The 19,771-nt window shown below is 41.9% G+C and overlaps 1 protein-coding gene and 1 long non-coding RNA gene across 4 annotated transcripts; one reads left to right on the plus strand and one right to left on the minus strand.

Moving 5' to 3' along the window:
- Nucleotides 1–1,250: 1,250 nt before the first annotated feature.
- On the minus strand, nucleotides 1,251–16,765 carry nr2c2 (nuclear receptor subfamily 2, group C, member 2). 3 transcript variants are annotated; one of them, XM_061258521.1, is made up of 14 exons: nucleotides 16,620–16,765; nucleotides 11,021–11,131; nucleotides 10,359–10,559; nucleotides 9,299–9,404; nucleotides 8,908–9,087; nucleotides 8,612–8,759; nucleotides 7,932–8,022; nucleotides 7,715–7,848; nucleotides 7,222–7,387; nucleotides 6,290–6,411; nucleotides 5,200–5,339; nucleotides 4,762–4,899; nucleotides 4,263–4,368; nucleotides 1,251–4,005 (listed from the first exon to the last, which is right to left on the minus strand). In XM_061258521.1, the coding sequence occupies exons 2-14, from the start codon at nucleotides 11,090–11,092 to the stop codon at nucleotides 3,831–3,833; spliced, it is 1,779 nt and encodes a 592-aa protein (XP_061114505.1). In that variant the 5' UTR covers nucleotides 11,093–11,131; nucleotides 16,620–16,765; the 3' UTR covers nucleotides 1,251–3,830. The 3 variants fall into 3 exon arrangements, with proteins under 3 accessions (XP_061114505.1, XP_061114503.1, XP_061114504.1); XM_061258519.1 differs by having other exon boundaries at nucleotides 7,210–7,387; XM_061258520.1 differs by lacking the exon at nucleotides 16,620–16,765 and adding an exon at nucleotides 11,320–11,814 and having other exon boundaries at nucleotides 7,210–7,387.
- On the plus strand, nucleotides 16,114–18,173 carry LOC133139164 (uncharacterized). The gene is made up of 2 exons (XR_009709790.1): nucleotides 16,114–16,427; nucleotides 16,696–18,173. It is a non-coding gene; the product is annotated as an uncharacterized LOC133139164 (long non-coding RNA).
- Nucleotides 18,174–19,771: the final 1,598 nt, after the last annotated feature.

A 19,771-nucleotide genomic window follows, 5' to 3' on the forward strand; every position in this document is an offset into this window, starting at 1 on the left:
ATTGCTGCCACCCATCGGTTTGGAGGAGCTCTGCTCCTCCTTAGCACCTGATCCAGATCTCAGGAACTGAACGGCTTTATTCCACCACTCCTTCTCTCTGTTCTCCTTCTCCCAGGATTAATTTTTCCAAACCCACATCAGCCATCATCTTCAATACCTTGCAGAGCACTGAAGTGATGCCTATTTTACAGTTCAGACTATTTTGGCAACCACCCAGTCTCCCACAATGTATTCATCAGTGTCAATATATTCTCCAGTGTAATGTCATTCATGTGCTTCAGCATCTCATGCCCTATTCCATCCTTTCCTGAGTTCTGCCTCAATTGTATTGCCCTTCTTAGTCCATGGAGGGAAAATAAAACATTTATAGCCCCGCTATTATCCCCACTGGCTTCCAGGTTGTGAGGGTAGGATTGGTGAGGCCAGATAAGAAGAGGTGGTAGGTTTAAATTCTAGTATTTCATCTTTTCTCACTAATTACTCTCCAGGGACTGATTTTTATTTTTTTGAATCCCACAGATATAAGTTATTTCATTCTTATGAATCCCTTCACGTCTAGGTACCCAGTGTGCATGCACTGGTGCCAAAAAAGCCCCATGAACTGGCTTCATGCACTGCTGAACAGCTCGCAGAGAAGTTCATGGAACCAGTAAGTGGAAGATGTCTCCAGATCTGAATGGTCCCTGTGCTAAACATGGTCTAAAGTCGTTGTTCAACAAAGGTGGTGGAATTGAGGGAAACTGTCAGGTAGAATTTAAGTCAGTTTAAGAGTAGGTTGCATTCTAGATATATGTAAAATTACATATCTGTGAGTGAAAAGTAGAGATTTGATGCACTTAAGCAATTGGAAGATTTAATGAGTTTCACAAGGGGCATAAAATGTCCTTAAGATGTCCGGTCAGGAGCTTTCCTCCATCAGGTACAATTCCCCTTTCTTGTCATCCTACCAATTGTTTGTCTTATATTCAACAATGTTTTGGTACCTGTCCCAATTTGGAGAGGAGGATGAAGACTAATTTATGATATGTCATTATTACGACTGGCTTTGAATGTCAGAATAGAGAAAACAATCTATATATGGCAGATTAATGTCTTCTGCTTGGAAGCGTGTTCATATTAAATCAGTATAAAACTCAGCATAAACCTCTTGCAGTAATCCCATGGAAGCATTATTCATGAGGTAGGATATAGCACACTTGGGAAGAATAGGAAACATCTAGCGTTACTTATAAATGATGTGTACATAACAATTCACATATTTCCTTATTTATTCCATTTTAAACAAGCAAAGGAAGGGCTTCAGAAATCGTACTTAAAAAGGTCAAAAGGTTATAGATCCACATTCGACACAGCTGAGGTTCTAATACAAACAATTTTATAAAAATGACTCCATCTATAGAAAAGAAAAACACTTCATTCATTGACCACATCTTCTTACTTTTTTCCTTTTCACACTGAACCAAGTAAACTTAACAAGGAAACAGGCATTTAATTGCATTATGTAATTTAATTATATAAACTGCTCTGTATGGTAGTAGTATTTTAGCCACAATGTTGTAACTCCACATTTTTACAGCATTTAATAAAATGCATAAGCTATTCCATGCACTGCGATGCCCTATATACAAAAACAACAATGCCACTTTTCTCCAGAATTGAAGACACTCATTAGATTATAAAACTTTCTGAATAAAAAAAGAACATGCACTCATTTAATGAAATTACATGTACAGTACAAAGCTCAATTCACATAAAAGAACAGTGATACGAAACAGTCTTGGCAGGTTTTAAACCCAGAGAACAAATAACATACATATATTTCTGTTTAAAAATAAGATATACATTAATTCGGATTTACCAAAAACTGTGGATTTTATGGTTAGACATGGCTTTGTAATCTTCCATGTCAAACTGCACAATTATGCATTAGTACATAGAGTGCATTTCATTGAATGAGGGGAAACTTGTTTTAAAACAAATTCAAGATTTAGTTTTTGAAACTATATATAGATATATACATCTTTAATAACATCTCAGTACTTACCGTGCAGTAAAAAAACATAATGCACATTTAATAGAAATTAAATGCAGAACGCAAAAGCTAATGGCATTAATTGCTTGATTACTAGCTTAACTAGTAAAAGAGCGCACAAATATATGTACAATATAGCAATTCAGTGAGACACATTAAAATCAGTTCTTGCCTTAAAAAATGACAATCGCAAAACATGCCTGCACATAAGACCCACAGTGTTTTGTTGCTTTCAGTAAAGCAATAATGTTCAGCACTGCTGTAACAAGCCTTGCAGGACTGTCAACATTGGATTACTGCATCATTCCATTTGTGAAGAAATAAGCCTGATAAAATAAATAAGTGAGACAAAAAGACAATGCTCTCAGAATATGAAAGTATCTCCCACAGCACCTGATTGTCATGGCAGCAGAGGAAAGGGCCTATAAATGTATTAGATTGCACATACAGTATGGATTAAATAGGATTGTATACACTTCATGACAATGGCTGAGATTCAATCACCCTTTGCCCTTAAATTTGATTAATAATTAAAAGCACAAATTATTTATCTCCAAATCAGTTTGGCAAACAAACCTGCCAAAAACCGAGTTTGTAAAGAAAAGGTGTAACACGTATAAATCAAATTTAAGGACAAATGAATAAACACAGCCCACTGTTATTCATTAGACTTCATGCTTGGGAAAAGCAGTTATGTATCAATATGCATTTGCAACAAAAATAATGATGACAATACAGAGAAGTATATAATTTATGGAATCCATGAAGTACCTATATACCTTTGTTTTAGGCTTTCACATGATTTATGAATATATTATCATTGTATTACATGTTAAAGTTACTTTTTGTACCTACTAGTAACTGGGGAGGGGGATAGAGCAGCATTTAATGAGCCCCAAAATGTGTGGTTAAAAGGAGTTTTCAATCACTCACTTGACTAAACTTTGCTTTTCATAGCAAATCTCATTGGTTCAAATCACAGAAATGCTAATAATCATAAGATAAAAACAATCTTTATAAACGGTATCTCAAACCGTTTTGGGAGTTCATTAAGCCTCCCTTTCATCATAAACCTATAAGGACTAAAATTCTTCATGGGCAGAGCTAAACCAAACTACCGGTCTTCTTAAGTGTTATCTTCTGAACATAGAAAGAAACACTTACCTGTATTCTATAAACAACAAGTACATGGTTTCATGTTTTCAAAATAAGGACATTTAAGGGCATCTCATTCATATATTAGATATTAAAATGTAAAATTTTGCTCCCGGATGCAGAATTTGTACTTCGTTCTGTAGTATCTCTTATAGTACCTTCAATAAAGAATAATTTTCAAATAGATTAAAAAAAACATAAACAGGGGGAAATTGAGATGTTTTGCTGCCACCATTTGCTGAAGATACTGAAAAAAAATATCTGAAGATGCAGAGGCATCAAATATTATTTGTTCCATTACATGTGTAAAACATATGAAGACTATCAGTTCATGCAATGGAATTTCAGTAAGAGCAGAGAGGTACAACTAAATCAATGTATCTCTCTACAATACTATGGTCATCATGTGGTCATCGTGTCACCCATGGCCTTTATACTGTATGTCAGCACCAAATAAATAAAAACTTTGAGAAAAAGGTTACCAAAGCAAGAAGGCCTAATGAGTTATTTATTATTATTATTATTATTATTATTATTATTATTATTACTATTATTAAGTAAAAAAAGAAAGAAAAAGAGTTAAGCATAAATAAAAAAGGGCCAACTTTAAACAATGGCTAATGTGGATAGCCTGGGAAAGGGATCATGTGGATGAGCCTGTGATCTGGCTGTTGTACTCTGCCGTCTCCATCTTCAGGATGTAAGGGATAATGCTGTCGATGGGCACGTTCCCGATCAGGCCTGTGAAGAACAGCTCCTCTGTGATGTTGGAGCTCATCAGTCGAAGGGCTGGGAGACGCATCAGGATCCGGGCCAATCTGAGGGACAGCATGCAGTGGAACAGAGGAAAGGTGATTGAGAGCATGGGTGCTCCGTACACAGCAGGAAATATTCAGTATGGCACTGTGTCCTGGGAGTGTTCAGTTCCCCCAATACATCCTCACTTACAGAACTCATGTTCAATGCTGGTGATTCTACTACACTGATTGCTCTGCAGTGACCTTTGGTGGTACTTTTGTTTCTGGACATAGTGTTGCTATGCTAACCCAGAGAGTACTTGGGATGGTGACCTTACCTGTAGGTGTCATCTGGGTAAGTCTTTTGAACATAATCTTGCAACTCCATCTGGGCCTTCTCCTGAAACTTCTCAATCTGGCTGGTACTGCTCAGGCCTGGGTGATCTGTGGGAGAGTGGCAGTTCTCAGTGAGTAATCAGCTTCATATACCTTATACATGCCATCACCACATACAAACACGGACAGTTCAACAAATGTTCCAAAAATGATTTTCCATGACAAATCCTGAAAGTACATAGTGCAAGTATATACTGGAAATTAGCTAGTGTGCACAGTGAAAAATAAATTAAATGGATATCTTCTCTACTCATACCTAGACTGGCACGTCTAAACTTAATTTGTTGTTACCAGGAGATCCCCTCATGCTTAACATGCATTATGGCCTTCAAGAAGTGGCATCTACACAGAATACACCTGGGCTAAATAAGGCCTTCAGGTAGGGTACCAGTAATAAATAACACTATGGCCTTGAGGTAGGTGCAGCTATGCAGAACTCACCTGGGCTGAATAGCACTATGGCCTTCAGGTAAGCATACTCATAGCCATCTGTGTCCAGTTTGGCCATGCTGTTGCAAAACTCTTGAAGCTTCCAGATGTGCTCCATGACCAGTTTGATCCGGTCCCCTGACAGTTTATCTGCAAAAGAAAACACTTGGCTAACCAAGGACAGACATACATACATGTATCAAACCCATTTATTACCCAGTATTCTAAATATTTTAAGAGAAAAATCAGTCTGTACATTATTGGCATTATAGTGTATGTATATGCATACTATAGTTTATTACCTGTAAGTTAAATCTTGAAAAATTCTTATTTTTACCCATATTTATTATTTTGGAGCACACTGTATATGCTGTGCGCTCCAAAATAATAAATGGTCTGTGGTAGATGCTAAAAGAACAGGGTTGTGTACAGTTGGAGCAGTGACCATACCGTCCTGTATGCTGTTCTGCAGATGGTTTACGATGGCAGCCAGGATGGTGGAGAGGCTCATGACCTGCGCACACTGCGCCAGCCCGAGAGTGAACAGCTCGTTCCAGCAGGCACGCACCAGACTGGTGTTACAGTCCTGACTGAGACACAGAGACAGGCCCAGAGTGAACAGCTCATTAGACACAGAGACAGGCCCAGAATGAACAGCTCATTAGACACAGAGACAGGCCCAGAGTGAACAGCTCGTTAAGACACAGAGACAGGCCCAGAGTGAACAGCTCATTAGACACAGAGACAGGCCCAGAGTGAACAGCTCGTTAAGACACAGAGACAGGCCCAGAGTGAACAGCTCGTTAAGACACAGAGACAGGCCCAGAGTGAACAGCTCATTAGACACAGAGACAGGCCCAGAGTGAACAGGTCGTTAAGACACAGAGACAGGCCCAGAGTGAACAGCTCGTTAAGACACAGAGACAGGCCCAGAGTGAACAGCTCGTTAGACACAGAGACAGGCCCAGAGTGAACAGCGCGTTCCAGCAGGCAGGGACCAGACTGGTGTTACAGTCCTGACTGAGACACAGAGACATGCCCAGAGTGAACAGCTCATTAGACACAGAGACAGGCCCAGAGTGAACAGCTCTTTCCAGCAGGCAGGGACCAGACTGGTGTTACAGTCCTGACTGAGACACAGAGACAGGCCCAGGGTGAACAGCTCATTAGACACAGAGACAGGCCCAGAGAGAACAGCTCTTTCCAGCAGGCAGGGACCAGACTGGTGTTACAGTCCTGACTGAGACACAGAGACAGGCCCAGAGTGAACAGCTCATTAGACACACAGACAGGCCCAGAGTGAACAGCTCATTAGACACAAAGACAGGCCCAGAGTGAACAGCTCATTAGACACACAGACAGGCCCAGAGTGAACAGCTCGTTAGACACAGAGACAGGCCCAGAGTGAACAGCTCTTTCCAGCAGGCAGGGACCAGACTGGTGTTACAGTCCTGACTGAGACACACAGACAGGCCCAGTTGTGACAGCGTTCCAGTCTGGAGCAGTGTCACTGTGCGTATGCGGGATACACAGTGCTCACCCAAGTGCCTGGAATGCTGGAATGGAGCGTGCCCAGTGCATGGAGAGGAAGAGCAGGCGAGATGCAGACTCGCAGATGTAGTGCACATTCAGGTACTCTGGCATGGGGCTGGGCATCGTTAGCTAACGGGGAGATACACAGGATTACATTAGAAAGTTACATTCACCATTAAGTCAATTACTGTCTGTTCTGACTCCACGGTGGTGGAACGAACTCCCCGTTGAGGTCAGAACTGTAGAATCTCTCCCCACCTTCAAGCGCAAACTGCGTATTTTTAGTTGGCTAGGTAAGCAGTACTTGGGTAGTTAAGTTTGGTCACTTTTGCTTTGTTGTTTGTTTGTTTATTTGTTGTTCGTTTATTTTTTTTCATAGGCCCTGGTCCTTATCTTTGTTGTACGGGTAGCAATTGAAATTGTACTTCCCTCTAGGGTCTTTCAGCGCACTTACCCCTGGTTATGGGTATGCACTTTGTTGTACATCGCTCTGGATAAGAGCGTCTGCCAAATGCCAATAATGTAATGTAATGTACCTACAAGGTAGCCAGTGACCCTATAATGCACATTACACATTAACACAGCACTGTAAGAGCCATACGGTAATTCTTATAGCATTCCTCCATGATGATTACAAAACATTGCCACATGCGCATTAATGGTTGGAGAAGAGCCATAAATATGAAAAGAATTAGGAAATATCAATAAATATTGTCTATGTTTGGACAGATCAAATTAATCATGAGAGTTACAATACTGCATCGACACCTTTCTCTATTCATTTGTGCCCCCACTTTTCCCCTGAACACCCTCAGTGATGGAGCTAAAGGAACTCCTGCTGTAAAAACCGATCTGGGTCTATGTAGCAGATCAGTGCGGTCACACAGAAAGAAGCACCATGCACTCTTCTTACACAGGAATACAAACCTTAAAACTAACATGAGTGTCTGTGAGCAGCGGTCCCTCCACTTCAATAATGGGCGTGGCCTGGTCTCTACTGATCACCTGGATAGTGGCTCCACCTGCCCCATCCACACCCTCCACTAAGTTCTGCCCTGTGATGCTGTCTGTGGGGTTAAGGGCTTTGGCCAGGGTGTCAAAGGCACTGAGGGACAGGAATAACAAACACACCATCAGAAATGCTACATGAAACAAATGATAATTCAACTGAAAATCACACTGACCGTTTTTGTAAACACAATGTTGTTGTGCTCCTTGGTGTAACCTAAGGCATATCAAAAGGCATGATCCAGAGAAATATTTCAGAGTGTTCAGGTATGCTTATGAGGATTTGGGATCTGGCAGTATGTAAGGCCAGCACTGTTCTCAGTTTCCAGTGTGGTCTGTACATTCATGCGAGTACCTCACAGAGGTATTGTCGCTGCAAACGTGCATTCCATAGGGTACTGTGTTTTTGCGGTCGGGTGAATACCGTGTTATTTCGCTGGCAGACTGCTCCTCCTGCTGGACTTCTGAGGTATCGCCATTGTTCAGGGACTCATTCAGGTTGGCCAGAGAGGTCACTACATTCGCTAGCGTCCCCAGGTCACCTTGGTTTGATTCAGCCTGAAATGCAGACCGCAGCATTAACAGGCACATCTATTCAGTGAAGAGGGAGAAGCAAACGTACAAACGTACAGAACACCTACCTTTGTGTCTGTGGCTAAAAGTAATGTTCCGTCTGCTTGTATCAACGGCTGCTGAATATTGACCAGCATTCCTGGATCAAGGAGACTAGACCTGCAGGATTAATCACAGAAACCCCTAATGCCGTCAGTCAATCACATGCTTTCCACTGCCTGCCAAACCGCCTCCTTCCATTGCCTGCTAGTCAATAACGTTTGACCTGAACCTATACCCCCTACAGACAGGTCTATCCATCACTCTCAGCATACCATCTGCTCTACAAAACCCCCAACATGTACTTTGCTCTGCACCATACGAAATCAGCGCTGCCAAGATCCAGATTCTGATTTCCAGTAACCAAACCCCAGCCTTTTTCCAATAAGAGATAAAATGCACCTAGGGTCACATTTCAAGAGCACTATTGGTCGAAGACTTATCTTACTCAGCCTGGTTGCCCATTTTCTAAATGGAATGGCAAACTGGGTCCTCAGTAATTGGACACTGTAGGTTTGCACATAATGCTACCTTGCTGCCAGCACTTAGTGGTTCTGGACCCTGAGCGTACTCTCTGCTGTGCACTCAGAGATGATCTGTGCTCTGGTACCAGCACACTGTAGAGGCAGTGATTAAAGCGCAGTGCGCTTCGCCCACAGGAGAGAGTGGTACCGTGGACATGCCAAGCAGGGGCAGAAACAGGCCTCACCTGGAACCGTCTTTGTCTGTGATGAAGGTGGGCGTGGCGATGAGCGGACTCCGCAGGTCCTTCCTGATATAGATTTTCTCTGTGGAAGCGGCGCAGTTGGCAGGCTTTTCTCTCGGCAATTCGATTGGTTTCCTTTCACTCTGCACAGCTGTGCAAGACAATAAGTAAAAAGATTGATTCGCCAAAAAATGCATGACGGTGCAATTAATGTGTGCGCGTGTGCGGAAAAGGATTGCGTGTCCGTACACGTGTGTTTATGTGTGTGCTTGTGCGTGTGCGTGTACACAAAGGCTCACACTCCATCTTCATGCCCATCTCCAGACACTTCTTCAGCCGGCAGAACTGGCAGCGGTTACGGTGGTGCTTGTTGACGATGCAGTCCTGGCTGCTGCGGCAGCTGTACGTCAGGTTCTTGCGGACGCTCCTCTTGAAGAAGCCTTTGCAGCCTTCGCAGCTGACGGCCCCGTAGTGCCGCCCTGTAACAAGGGCCAGACTTAACACACAAGCCCAGAGCAAATCGCAGCACATAACACACAAGCCCAGAGCAAAACGCAGCACATAACACACAAGCCCAGAGCAAATCGCAGCGTACACACACATATTTCGGAAGTACAGAATGTGTGGTAGAAGGAGAAATGCGTTACTGCTGGAGTAAACGGCCTGAGTGTATGAGAAGGTGACTGGTACCTGAGGCCTTGTCCCCGCACACCACGCAGTACTCCACAGGCTGGGGCCGCCCCACGTCCCCCGCCTTGCCCAGCAACCGCTCCACCGACGCTGCATCTGTTACGATCTGAGTCACACACAGGGGTCACCACATTACCTAACTTTTTTTAAATATTGTTCTTGTATTTTGAAATCTCTGCACCTTTGTAAATGAGGGTTCATTCTCTCAATGTGTCCCCTGTCATCATCACCATCACCAGAGATCTGATCAGAACCTAAGCTACACCTGGGTGACCACTGCCCCTGTCTGCTGGCTCTCTAGTGCAGGGTATGTACAGTGCTCACTACCAAACATAAATCAAAAACTGGCAAAAAGAAGAAGAAGAAAAAAAACAGATGCTAAACTAAAACAGGCTACATCCTCAGACCCAGTGCTTTAGCTTCCTGCTCCCATTCACACTCAGGCAAGACTCCCTCTGAGCAGCATAATGCAGGCTTATCAAGCCCTCTGTTTGAAGCTAGCCTAATCCACAAAAAAGACAAACAAAAAATAATGAAAAAAATGCCTAAATACTACTCAAAATAATGCACGGTATAATGATGTCCCCTTTTGAAATATGGCAGTAGTCTCACTGAAACCTGTGAAATGCAACTTTGGCCATTTAAAGCACTGTGCATAAGTACACGCAGGCACAGGTGGAACTGCCACAGTTGAGGAACAGTTGTGGTGTGATCATCACTTTCCGTGGTACAACAGAAGACAGGTGCTGTGCTTAATACGGAAAACTCACATGAAGTTGGAGTGACTGTGGTTATGTTAACTGGTGTTCGCCTTAACAGCTGTATGCATGTTTTGTGGCTTGGTTCTGAGGACAGAATTCTGAGACTGAAAATGAAAATGTCTCACTGAATAATAAAGTGGAAAGAAAAGCGGTGCAACTCTTCAGATCTCAATATATGTTAGTGTTGGCTTCAATTAAAAAAATAAAATAAAATAATAAAAATGATCATAATTCATATCAAATAAATAGCAAGTTTTGCACAGGCAGAAGGCTACCATTTTAGAGGGAAGTGCACATACCTGTATTCGGCCAGGCACAAGGCTATCAGATGTGGTAAAGATAAGCTGTTTGGCATTCTGTGTCTCTGGGGAGGCCAGGATCACCTTGCCAGCACTGGACCCATCTGGGGCAGCCAAAATAAACTGCTGTTTGGAAGTGCTGGATGGGTCCACTGCCGTAACAATCTGGATCTTCTGACCTGTCTGCTGGTCAGTTACAATCTGCGGGGAAAACGACAAAATTACTGTTTTATTCTACCATTCAGGGTAGCATTTTATATTTCTATTATTTTTCCTTGCATAATTTGTCACTCTTACAACCTCTGTCGTAAGCTTTTGTTTACAGTTTACAGTCATAGACTGTTCAAATAATTCCTCCACACTTGCAGACCTGAAATGGGCAGCTCATCATTGTAACCCAATTTGTACATTAAAGCAGTTCTGCAAAGAAGAGTGGGCTAACTTTTTCACAGGGCCGATTTGGGCGTTTGATAACTTCTCCCTTTAAATATATGAAACAGTAATTTAAGAAATGCGTTTTGTGTCTACTCAAATGTCCTGTTTAATATGACATTTTGTCTAAAGATCTGAAACCATTCAGTGTGACAAATAAGGCGACAACAGAGGGAATCAGGCGAGGGGCGAATACGTTTTGAGGGCGGTGGAGGAGATGCAGGCCGCACCTGTATGCGCTGTGGGGTGGAGACAGCTGAGTCGGTGGAGATGATCTGGATGCGCTGTGGAGAGCCGCTCATCACTGAGGAGTTTGGGGAGGAGGCGCGTACTGTCTGGACCTGAGAACACAACAGGGCCCATTACTCTTATCCAGAGCGACGTACAGTTGGTTAGGCTAAGCAGGAGACAATCCTCCCCTGGAGCAATGCAGGGTTAAGGGCCTTGCTCAAGAGCCCAACAGCAGTGCGGATCTTATTGTGGCTATACCGGATTAGAACCACCGATCTTGCGCGTCTCAGTCATTTACCTTAACCACAATGCTACAGGCCGCCCTGTACTCTGTTGTTTATCAACGTTACTCTGCGGCAGGGCCCACGTCACTCTGTGGCAGGGCCCACGTCACTCTGTGGCAGGGCCCACGTCACTCTGCGGCAGGGCCCACGTCACTCTGCGGCAGGGCCCACGTCACTCTGCGGCAGGGCCGACGTTACTCTGGCACACTCTGCACCACATTCTCATCAAATGAAAATATCTGCCGAGAATGACACTAAAATTCAGATTTTTTTTTTTTTGCAAGTCAGTCGAGCTTCCACGAATCAGCTTGATGAAACAAAGCCTTAAAACAACTCTTTCAAATAGATTCCTAAATGAGATTTCCATCCTATTTAGCACAATAAGGTTAATAGTTCAAGGTCACTATTTACAGGACATGGCTGACAGACCTCTCGATAACCAATGCCTCCTGATGCCCCAGATGTCTGTCAGCACAAATGAAAATTCATTCTTCAGCACACACGCACCTGTACCATCTCTCTCTCCCTGTTCCTGCACTCCAGTGCAAACACAAGCCTTCCCTTCACAGGCAGTGAGCCTGGCTGATCACGGGGGGTCGTGTTTGCCCTGTCCTGACAGACAGGCAAGAAAGAGGCTGTTCAAATATGTCCTCTCCATGACCCCCCTCCCCCCTCCCCCCCACCGCCTCTCCTCTGAAGGTCAAGTGCACTATCAGTCCCCGGTAACCAAGGAAGCAGAATCGACATGATCCCATGTCTCTGCCCCACTGCGCAGCACTTTGTCTGATAGCAGGATTCATTCTGAGTAGGGGCGAGGGTCAGGGGGGTTATTTCTAACTGTCCATTTGATTAGATGGCCCTGGCCAGAACCACCTGCAGTGCCCCTCCCCAGGACGTATTAGCACTGTTTACAAATACTCCATGAATAAATCACATGACCAACAGTACCAACACCTCCGTAGAATCCCTTTAAAATACCTGTATGGCCACAAGGTTTCAATACATTTGCGGGTGATTTTTCCTTGCTTATAAAAAGAGCACACACAGTACTCAATGTGTATAAGCATGCATGGATTGGGAGGACCTAGTTTTTCAGAAGAAGAAAAAATCTTTGCATTCAGTGAAAGAACTGCAAGTCTCTGTCATGACCACCAGATCAGCAGGATAATAAATGCAAGACTATTACAGCAGAGACATCATGTAGATATGGGTCAGGAGCTTCAGTTAATGTTCACATCATCAGAATGGGGAAGAAATGTGATCTAAGTGACTTTGACCGTGGAATGATTGTTGGTGGCAGACAGGGTGGTTTGAGTATCTCAGAAACTGCTGATCTCCTTGGATTTTCACACACACTAGTCTCTAGATTTTGCAAAGAATGGTGCAAAAAAAAAAAAATCCAGTGAGCAGCAGTTCTGCAGACAGAAACTCCTTGTTGATCAGAGACGTCAGAGGAGAATGGCCAGACTGGCCAAAGCTCAGAGGAAGGTGACAGTAATGCAAATAACCACACATTACAACAGTGGTATGCAGAACAGCATCTCTGAACACAACGCATCATAACTATAGGCGACAGCAGTAAATAAGTCTAATAAATACCTAATATAGTGCTCACTGAGTGTATATACAGACCTACATATATCAGTAAATACCTACTGCTTGAAATTTGTTTCAGACTATTCATGATTGAGAATGTTTTTTTGGTTTTTTGGTTAACAAATAAAAAATATTTTCTATGAAGCGACAATTAGCGGTTTCTGTTGAATAGCTCAGTTCCTGCAACTTGTTCTGAAGCCGCAGCTCAAAGTCTGTAATTACTATCTCCTGGGCAATCTCCAGATATGACCACAGGAATTACGATTTAAGATTCCCATGCCTGTGTATCCTCTCATGTTTATTGGACATGCCCACATATTCAATATTATCTGGGTGCTACTACAAAATATTGTTTTGTGAAGGAGAACAATATTTATTTAAACCATTCAATGCATACAGCATCATACAAGACACATTCTGCACCCTCTAAGTATTGGTTTTACTAATAAGGAAATGGTAATGGAGTAGATTAATATGTGAAAGGGCAAAATGCTGTTACGTACACCAACAAGCCTTTCCTGAATAAGGCAACGTCTCGAGGACTTATCTATGCAAAGCGCATGTGCCCTGTCTCTCCCCCACACTCCCAATCAGAAAAAGAGGCTTTGAAGATTCTTTGATTCTCCACATGATGCATCATGTGATTTGAGGTTGGACATGAGCAGCTCTGTGAAAGCAAGGCCGTGAATGAAGAGACCTCTCAGCACCATTCATGCAGCAAGCGGCTAGGCCAATACAGGGAAGACATTTGCCTCAGGTCTCATGATCGCTCGCATTAAATGAATGGCCGCTGTCTAGCCAGGAGATTCTTGGAAAATGATAACCATTTTGTTACCTTTCAAAATGAGACATGATACACAAGATTAATTGTCCTTTATATCAAGTCTGTTCAGCGAGCAACAAAATAATCCCTATCAAGGGCAGCGATTTTGCTAATTTCACAGTAATCCAGGGAAATAATTCACATACATTACACAAAAAAATGCAATGCTGATATCAGCAAATGCAACATGGTACAGCTTGGTAATTCTGCATGAGGTCTCAAAAATATAGTTCAAGGTCTCAAAGATAAACTTCCCTTTGTGGAGTTTTTAAATATTAATTCAGGCTTTTGTTGGTCCAAAAAGTTTTTATATGCAATGGTGGATATTTGGATACATATACACACATTTCTGATGATCAGCCAGAGGTTTGTGGTATAAAGCAAGAATACACTTGTGACAAATCCAAAGCCATTTGTACATCAGTGTTATGCTTCCAGTGGATGTACATGTGAACAAATGAATAGCCTACAGTGGCTTCAGAACGTATTCAGACCCCTTCCCTTTCTGCAAACTTAATTATGTTGTAGATTTAATTTTAAATGGATAAAATTTCAATTTGTACCCATCAATCTACACTCAATAATCATAACCATAATGAGAAAGTGAAAACATCTTTTTAGAAATGTTTGTATTAAAAATCAAAAACTGAAATCTCCCACCCTTGAGTAAAGGGCATACGACAGCCCACTTGGGATGGGATACTGGGTAGATTTTCGAAGACCAACCGTCTCTTTGTCTATATTACGGGGGCCTCCAACCCACAACTGATAAAATGTCCATCTACAGTGTAGTCTAGTTTGAGGAAGTGAATGAGGATCCACATGTGGGGTTTTCCCCTCATGACCCACAAGGCACTGCATTGAAATGACTGAATCTGCCTTTATCTTCTTTTGGTGTAATGCAGTAAAAGAGGCAATCTGCATGATCAGTCTTTCTCAGATATGAAAGTTAATGGCAGCAACTGAACCTGTGTTACATGTCACTCACCTGTCACCTACTGTTCTGTGAACACTACCACTGTCTGACTGTATCTTGTTCTTAGTAGCAAGGCCCTGCTTGTTGCACTGCTATTAACTCTACTGTTCTTATAATGGATTTTTCTCATATAGGCACAGTATTCTTTTAGATTTCCCAATAGATCTTCACCACATTCCTCTCCAGATCATCTTGCAAGTTTCCTGAGTCTTCTATTTTTAACATCCCATCTCTGCAATACTGTACATACAAACTCTGCCACAGCCATCTCCCACGGTATCTCTATTACAGATGGAACAATCAATAATATTCCCTGCAACAGCATGAGTTAACTTCAGTACAAGGTGAAACACCAGCGTGGAACAGCCACACCCATTAGCACACTTCCCCTGTGGAGCTTAAGAAGCTGCAGGGGAAACCTTCAATGGAGGATTCCTGAATATGATGAGGAGGGAAAGAAGGGGGGAAAGGAAGGTCAGCCAAGGTTGGAGGGAGGGAGAGCTGAGGATGAGAGAGTGAAGAGGGAGTGCTAAGATAAGTGTTATTGTAACTTCAGTTGGCGGTCAGTTTCTGATTTATTGGCAAATGGATGCATTTACTGAGGGGCAATTATGTAGCTACAGATGCCAAATTTACATTTTCATTTTGAATTTGCACTACAATCCGGACCAAAAATGCTTGATATTGAGATATTATCTTATGCACTCATTTTCAACATGAAAAGTAAAAATATATTTCATAAAAGCGTGGCAGTTACATTTTTAACATTTCTGTGTACTAACTTACTTATAAATAAACGCAGCATCCGTTTAGTTCCGTGGACTACAACAAAACACACACATTACACTAAAATATTATCATAGCAGATCATCAATAGGCTAATTTAGACTCATTAATGACTATACAGTTTGGATTGTTTCCGAAAAAGTGTTATTCTGAAACGATCATCTCAAATTAAACCTTTGTCAGCCAATACGGATGCGCTAGAAAACAATTTGTTATGTCAGCTAACTTACGCTCATCGAATACAAATAGACAATTTCAGTCCTTTAACTGGATTTACATTAGGCGCTAGCTAGGTGCCACAGAACTGTACAAATTCGTATAACTGTTTTAAGCTTTTATAAGTTATACCGAGCCAACAGATCGCCAGCTATAGTACCTTCCTGGTAATACATATTCGAAATGTGAGGGGCGTAGCAATTCGTGCGGTGAACCATTGCTTGTTCTACCATTGGCCCGAAGCACCACGAATGTCCTGTTAAACAACTCCCTGATAGGTCCGACACCAAGCCATTCAACGGTTAATTCCTGCCGACATTAAGCCGAATTCAAAGACAGAAAAAAGGAACAAAATGGAGAATCTGGCATTAAGCCAAGGTATGTCGCGCAGCCATTTAACTATGCATTTAAAATGCACTGAAAACCACGAGAAACCCGTGATTTGTCATGTTATATCTATTAGTAAAAGTTGACAGGCGAGGCTTAGGCATCAACCTTTCTGTTTATGCATACAACCCCTGCAAAGCAACCCCATGTCCCTCGGATGGCAAAGGTAAAAGGGTCGGGTTCAGCTGCGCGATAGCTCGCAAGCAAACCACACTGACAGCCAGTACTCGTCTTTGTCTTCCTCTGGACCGCGGAGACAGTGATGTAGCTGGACGAAAAGACATGTCATCTTAACGCTAATTTATCAGTACAGGGCGCCTAACCCATTAATTTAACTGGTAAGATCGATTTAGCACAAAATCATATGGCATGACAGCACCGCCTGGGTTTGAAAACTAGACATGGCCCAAACTTGCCGGGGCTCGCTCAGGCCAGTAGCCAGCTAAAAAGTGAAATTAACCTCCCTTTGCCGCGATAGCGTTTCAATATAGCTTGCCGCAAGCGAGTTTGAAAGTGGAATAAATGCTTACCTCCTTAAATAAATAACGCAGTTGTTAGATCTCGTTTTTTTAAAAATTACTTGTTATTGTTTTTCTTCTGTGAAAGGTCATAGTTCGTGACCCCGTTCCGCCAGCGTGCTGGGAGTTTTTTCTTCTTCCTCCTCCAGCGCCCTTCTCCTTCCTAGCGCACAGAGCGGCGCGAGCCAGACAGCGGTGACGTCAGCCTGTCTGCACCTGAAGGACCGCCGTTGATTGGCCAACATTTTTTATTTATTTTTTGCATTCATGCAACACAACGTATTGAAATGGCTGGGTCTGGTCAAGAAAGTGAAACAATCAGTATCATAGGAAATTCACAGCTAGTGATTATGAAACTGTGAACTGTTTTGAAATAGTTTTGAAATATTTTATGCACTAGATCAAACCATTACTTTATATTTGCAGTATTTAAAATACTTCAGAAACCATGTACAGTAATTGTTTCTTAAGTATTCAAATTGTTTTAAAACACTCCCCTCAAATGCTACTGGGATTTCCAAAATACTATCCCAAAGTTTTAGTAAAAGGCTGGTAAAAGGCTCATGTGAATGTTATTATATAAGTGAGTGAGCAATAAAAACAGTGCTTATCACTTTATTAGACTTAAGACTTGACCTGTATTCCCTTTAAAGCCAGCTGACTAAGTTTGGGGAATAGAAATTTAATCAATGTCTGTGTGTGTGCCATTCTGGAATAACATGAGATGTTGAGCATCACTAACATTACAAACATAATGTTTATATTATGTTTCTGAACACAACCACGAGTGCATATTGTATTAAAATAAATTGTGTTGGTTCTTATTCTACATACAGGCACTGAGTATATGAAACAGCATCCATTATATCAACTACTTCGCATTTACCCCTCTTCTATACCGTTAAAATAAATCTGCACTTACTATGATTATTGTTCAGAGGGACAGCCATTAAGGATTTTGTGAAATATTGTGATGTACAGTGCTGTGAAAAAGTATTTGCCCCCTTCCTGATTTACTCTATTATTGCATATTTTTCACACTGGATGGTTTCAGATCTTTAATGCCTCCAAATCATTGGACGGTGCTTCATCCCACAGCAAGGTAAGCCTATTGTTTGGCTTATGTCTCTGACTGTTTTTGTTTTTCCTCAGGCTTCCTTGACCTTCATTGGCAGAACTCATGGTCCTCATGCTGACAATCACGAAATAACAGACTCCAAAGCCAACCAAAAGCCTAGAATCAAGACAACATACTGAATGTTTTTTTTCCCTGCACCAAGGAAGTGATTGAACACACCTGACTAATCAGAAACAGCTGAGAAGCAGCCAACTGTCCAATTACTTTTGGTCCCCTAAAATGGGGGGACTATGTATAAAAGGGATGTAATTCCTTATGAATACCCTGAAATCAAGGGTGACTGACTGCGCTTTAACCTTATATTGATTGTTTCATTTTAATGTGCTGGAGTACAGAGCCAGAAGAAAAAATTGTACCACTCCCCAAATATTACAGACTGTACTGTACATAAGAAAACTAAACACATTATAATATGCTATTACATGCAAGTTCTGAGACTTATTGTGTTTTCTGGTTTGTTGTGTTTTCTGGTCTGTCATTGTGTTCCTGATTTCTCTTTGTGTTTTCTGGTTTTATGTTTTTTCTGACTCATACTGATTTGTCATGTTATGTGATTTGTTGGTGTTTTCTGATTTGTTGATTTGTCTTGCCCTTCAAGGCCACCAAAAATTCACAATGTGCAGTGTAATAGTTTATAATGATATGGAACATTAATTGTAACTCAGCTATAAGGTTTTATCCCCAGTGGGGCACTGCCATTGTACCCTTGAGCAATGTCCTTAACCCAAATTACTTTAAGTAATACTAAAGTAAAATACTATAATAGTAGAGTAAAAGTCTATTAACAAATTATAGGTAAAGAAATGTAAATTGTGGACATCACTCAGGCTAAGTGTGCCTACTAATGCCTGGACTAATACATTATTTATTCATTTCTAGAATTATGATGATGCATTTGCACATTTTATATTGTTTTTGAAAATGAAATGACTGCAGAAAACTGCAGAAAAGCAGTGGCCTATTAGTTAATAGGATGGTTTTTGAAAATGCTTCAGGTGGTAGAAATTGTGCCATGCAATGATGCAGTATATCCTTCTTGTGGCATTCACATATTTTAATTGATTGAAGATTGGCACTTACAGTTTATGATATATTGGATTGGTTTTTAATTGTTATTCATTGATTAATGGATAGCACAATTCTCATCTTTACAGTGAAGGGGCAAGCCTCACCCACTCAACCACTTACCATTAATCTACTGAGCTAGCTATTTAAATGGCTGATTATGTGTATATGTCTAAGAATAGTGGTCTGAAGTAGTCTGAAAGGATACTAATTTCTAATATAGTCCATGGAATCAAAAATATCAACTGTAAAGCGGCAAAAAAAAGGGCAAAGGGCAAATCAATACAAAGCTTTTGGCCTGGGATCTTTGATACATTTTTCATAATGTCAAAGTCTGGGGCTCTAGGATGGCATATCCAGTTCACAGCACAGGATACAACTGCATTAATGTGCTCCACAGCCTGGAATTGGTTCCTGATCTTGCCAGTATTGACTGTGGCAGGTAGTCCTGTGGGGAGATCCCCAGTTGTTTAATAAGTGAAAAAATACTTGACAGGCTTGATAAACAGTCCTGGGTGTGTCCAATGCTACTGGAGGCAGCCGCCCTCCTATGACAGCATATGGGACACTGCAGCACCACTCCTCCTTCGTTCACATTTGCTTCTTGCAACCATTCTTACTCTGGTCACAACCTTAACTTTGTATCTCACAAGAGCCTTTTCACTTAACTGCTCGCAGGAGGATATATCCTCAGATCGGCCTCAGCAACAACCTGGGTCAATATGACTTTTCCTCCAGTACCTCTATACTGGTGGGAGAGGTGCCTGAATCGGACAATGAAGACATACCCGTCAAGTTTGGAGATTCAGGTGAGGAGGACACCATTCCTCAGGCCCAAGTAGCACCTGCTATGAGAACTGTCACGTCTGTGCCCATCTATTGTTTTTCCCTTTTCTAGGTTCTCTGTATTCTCACTCCAGTCCTTCTTTTCCCTCTCTCTCTTTATTACATGTCTCTGCCC

This window comes from Conger conger, chromosome 10 (genome assembly GCF_963514075.1).
Source record: "Conger conger chromosome 10, fConCon1.1, whole genome shotgun sequence".
Taxonomy (NCBI): Eukaryota; Metazoa; Chordata; class Actinopteri; order Anguilliformes; family Congridae; genus Conger; species Conger conger.

What these genes read in the sequence shown, in the direction of transcription:
- nr2c2 (XM_061258519.1), bottom strand. Translation starts at nt 11,092, where the DNA reads ATGAGCGGCTCTCCACAGCGCATCCAGATCATCTCCACCGACTCAGCT. An exon ending in TTTTAGCCACAGACACAAAG is followed by an intron (nt 7,849 to 7,931) that starts GTAGGTGTTCTG and finishes TCTGCATTTCAG; the next exon opens with GCTGAATCAAACCAAGGTGA. An exon ending in TCTGCCAGCGAAATAACACG is followed by an intron (nt 7,388 to 7,714) that starts GTATTCACCCGA and finishes CCTGTCCCTCAG; the next exon opens with TGCCTTTGACACCCTGGCCA.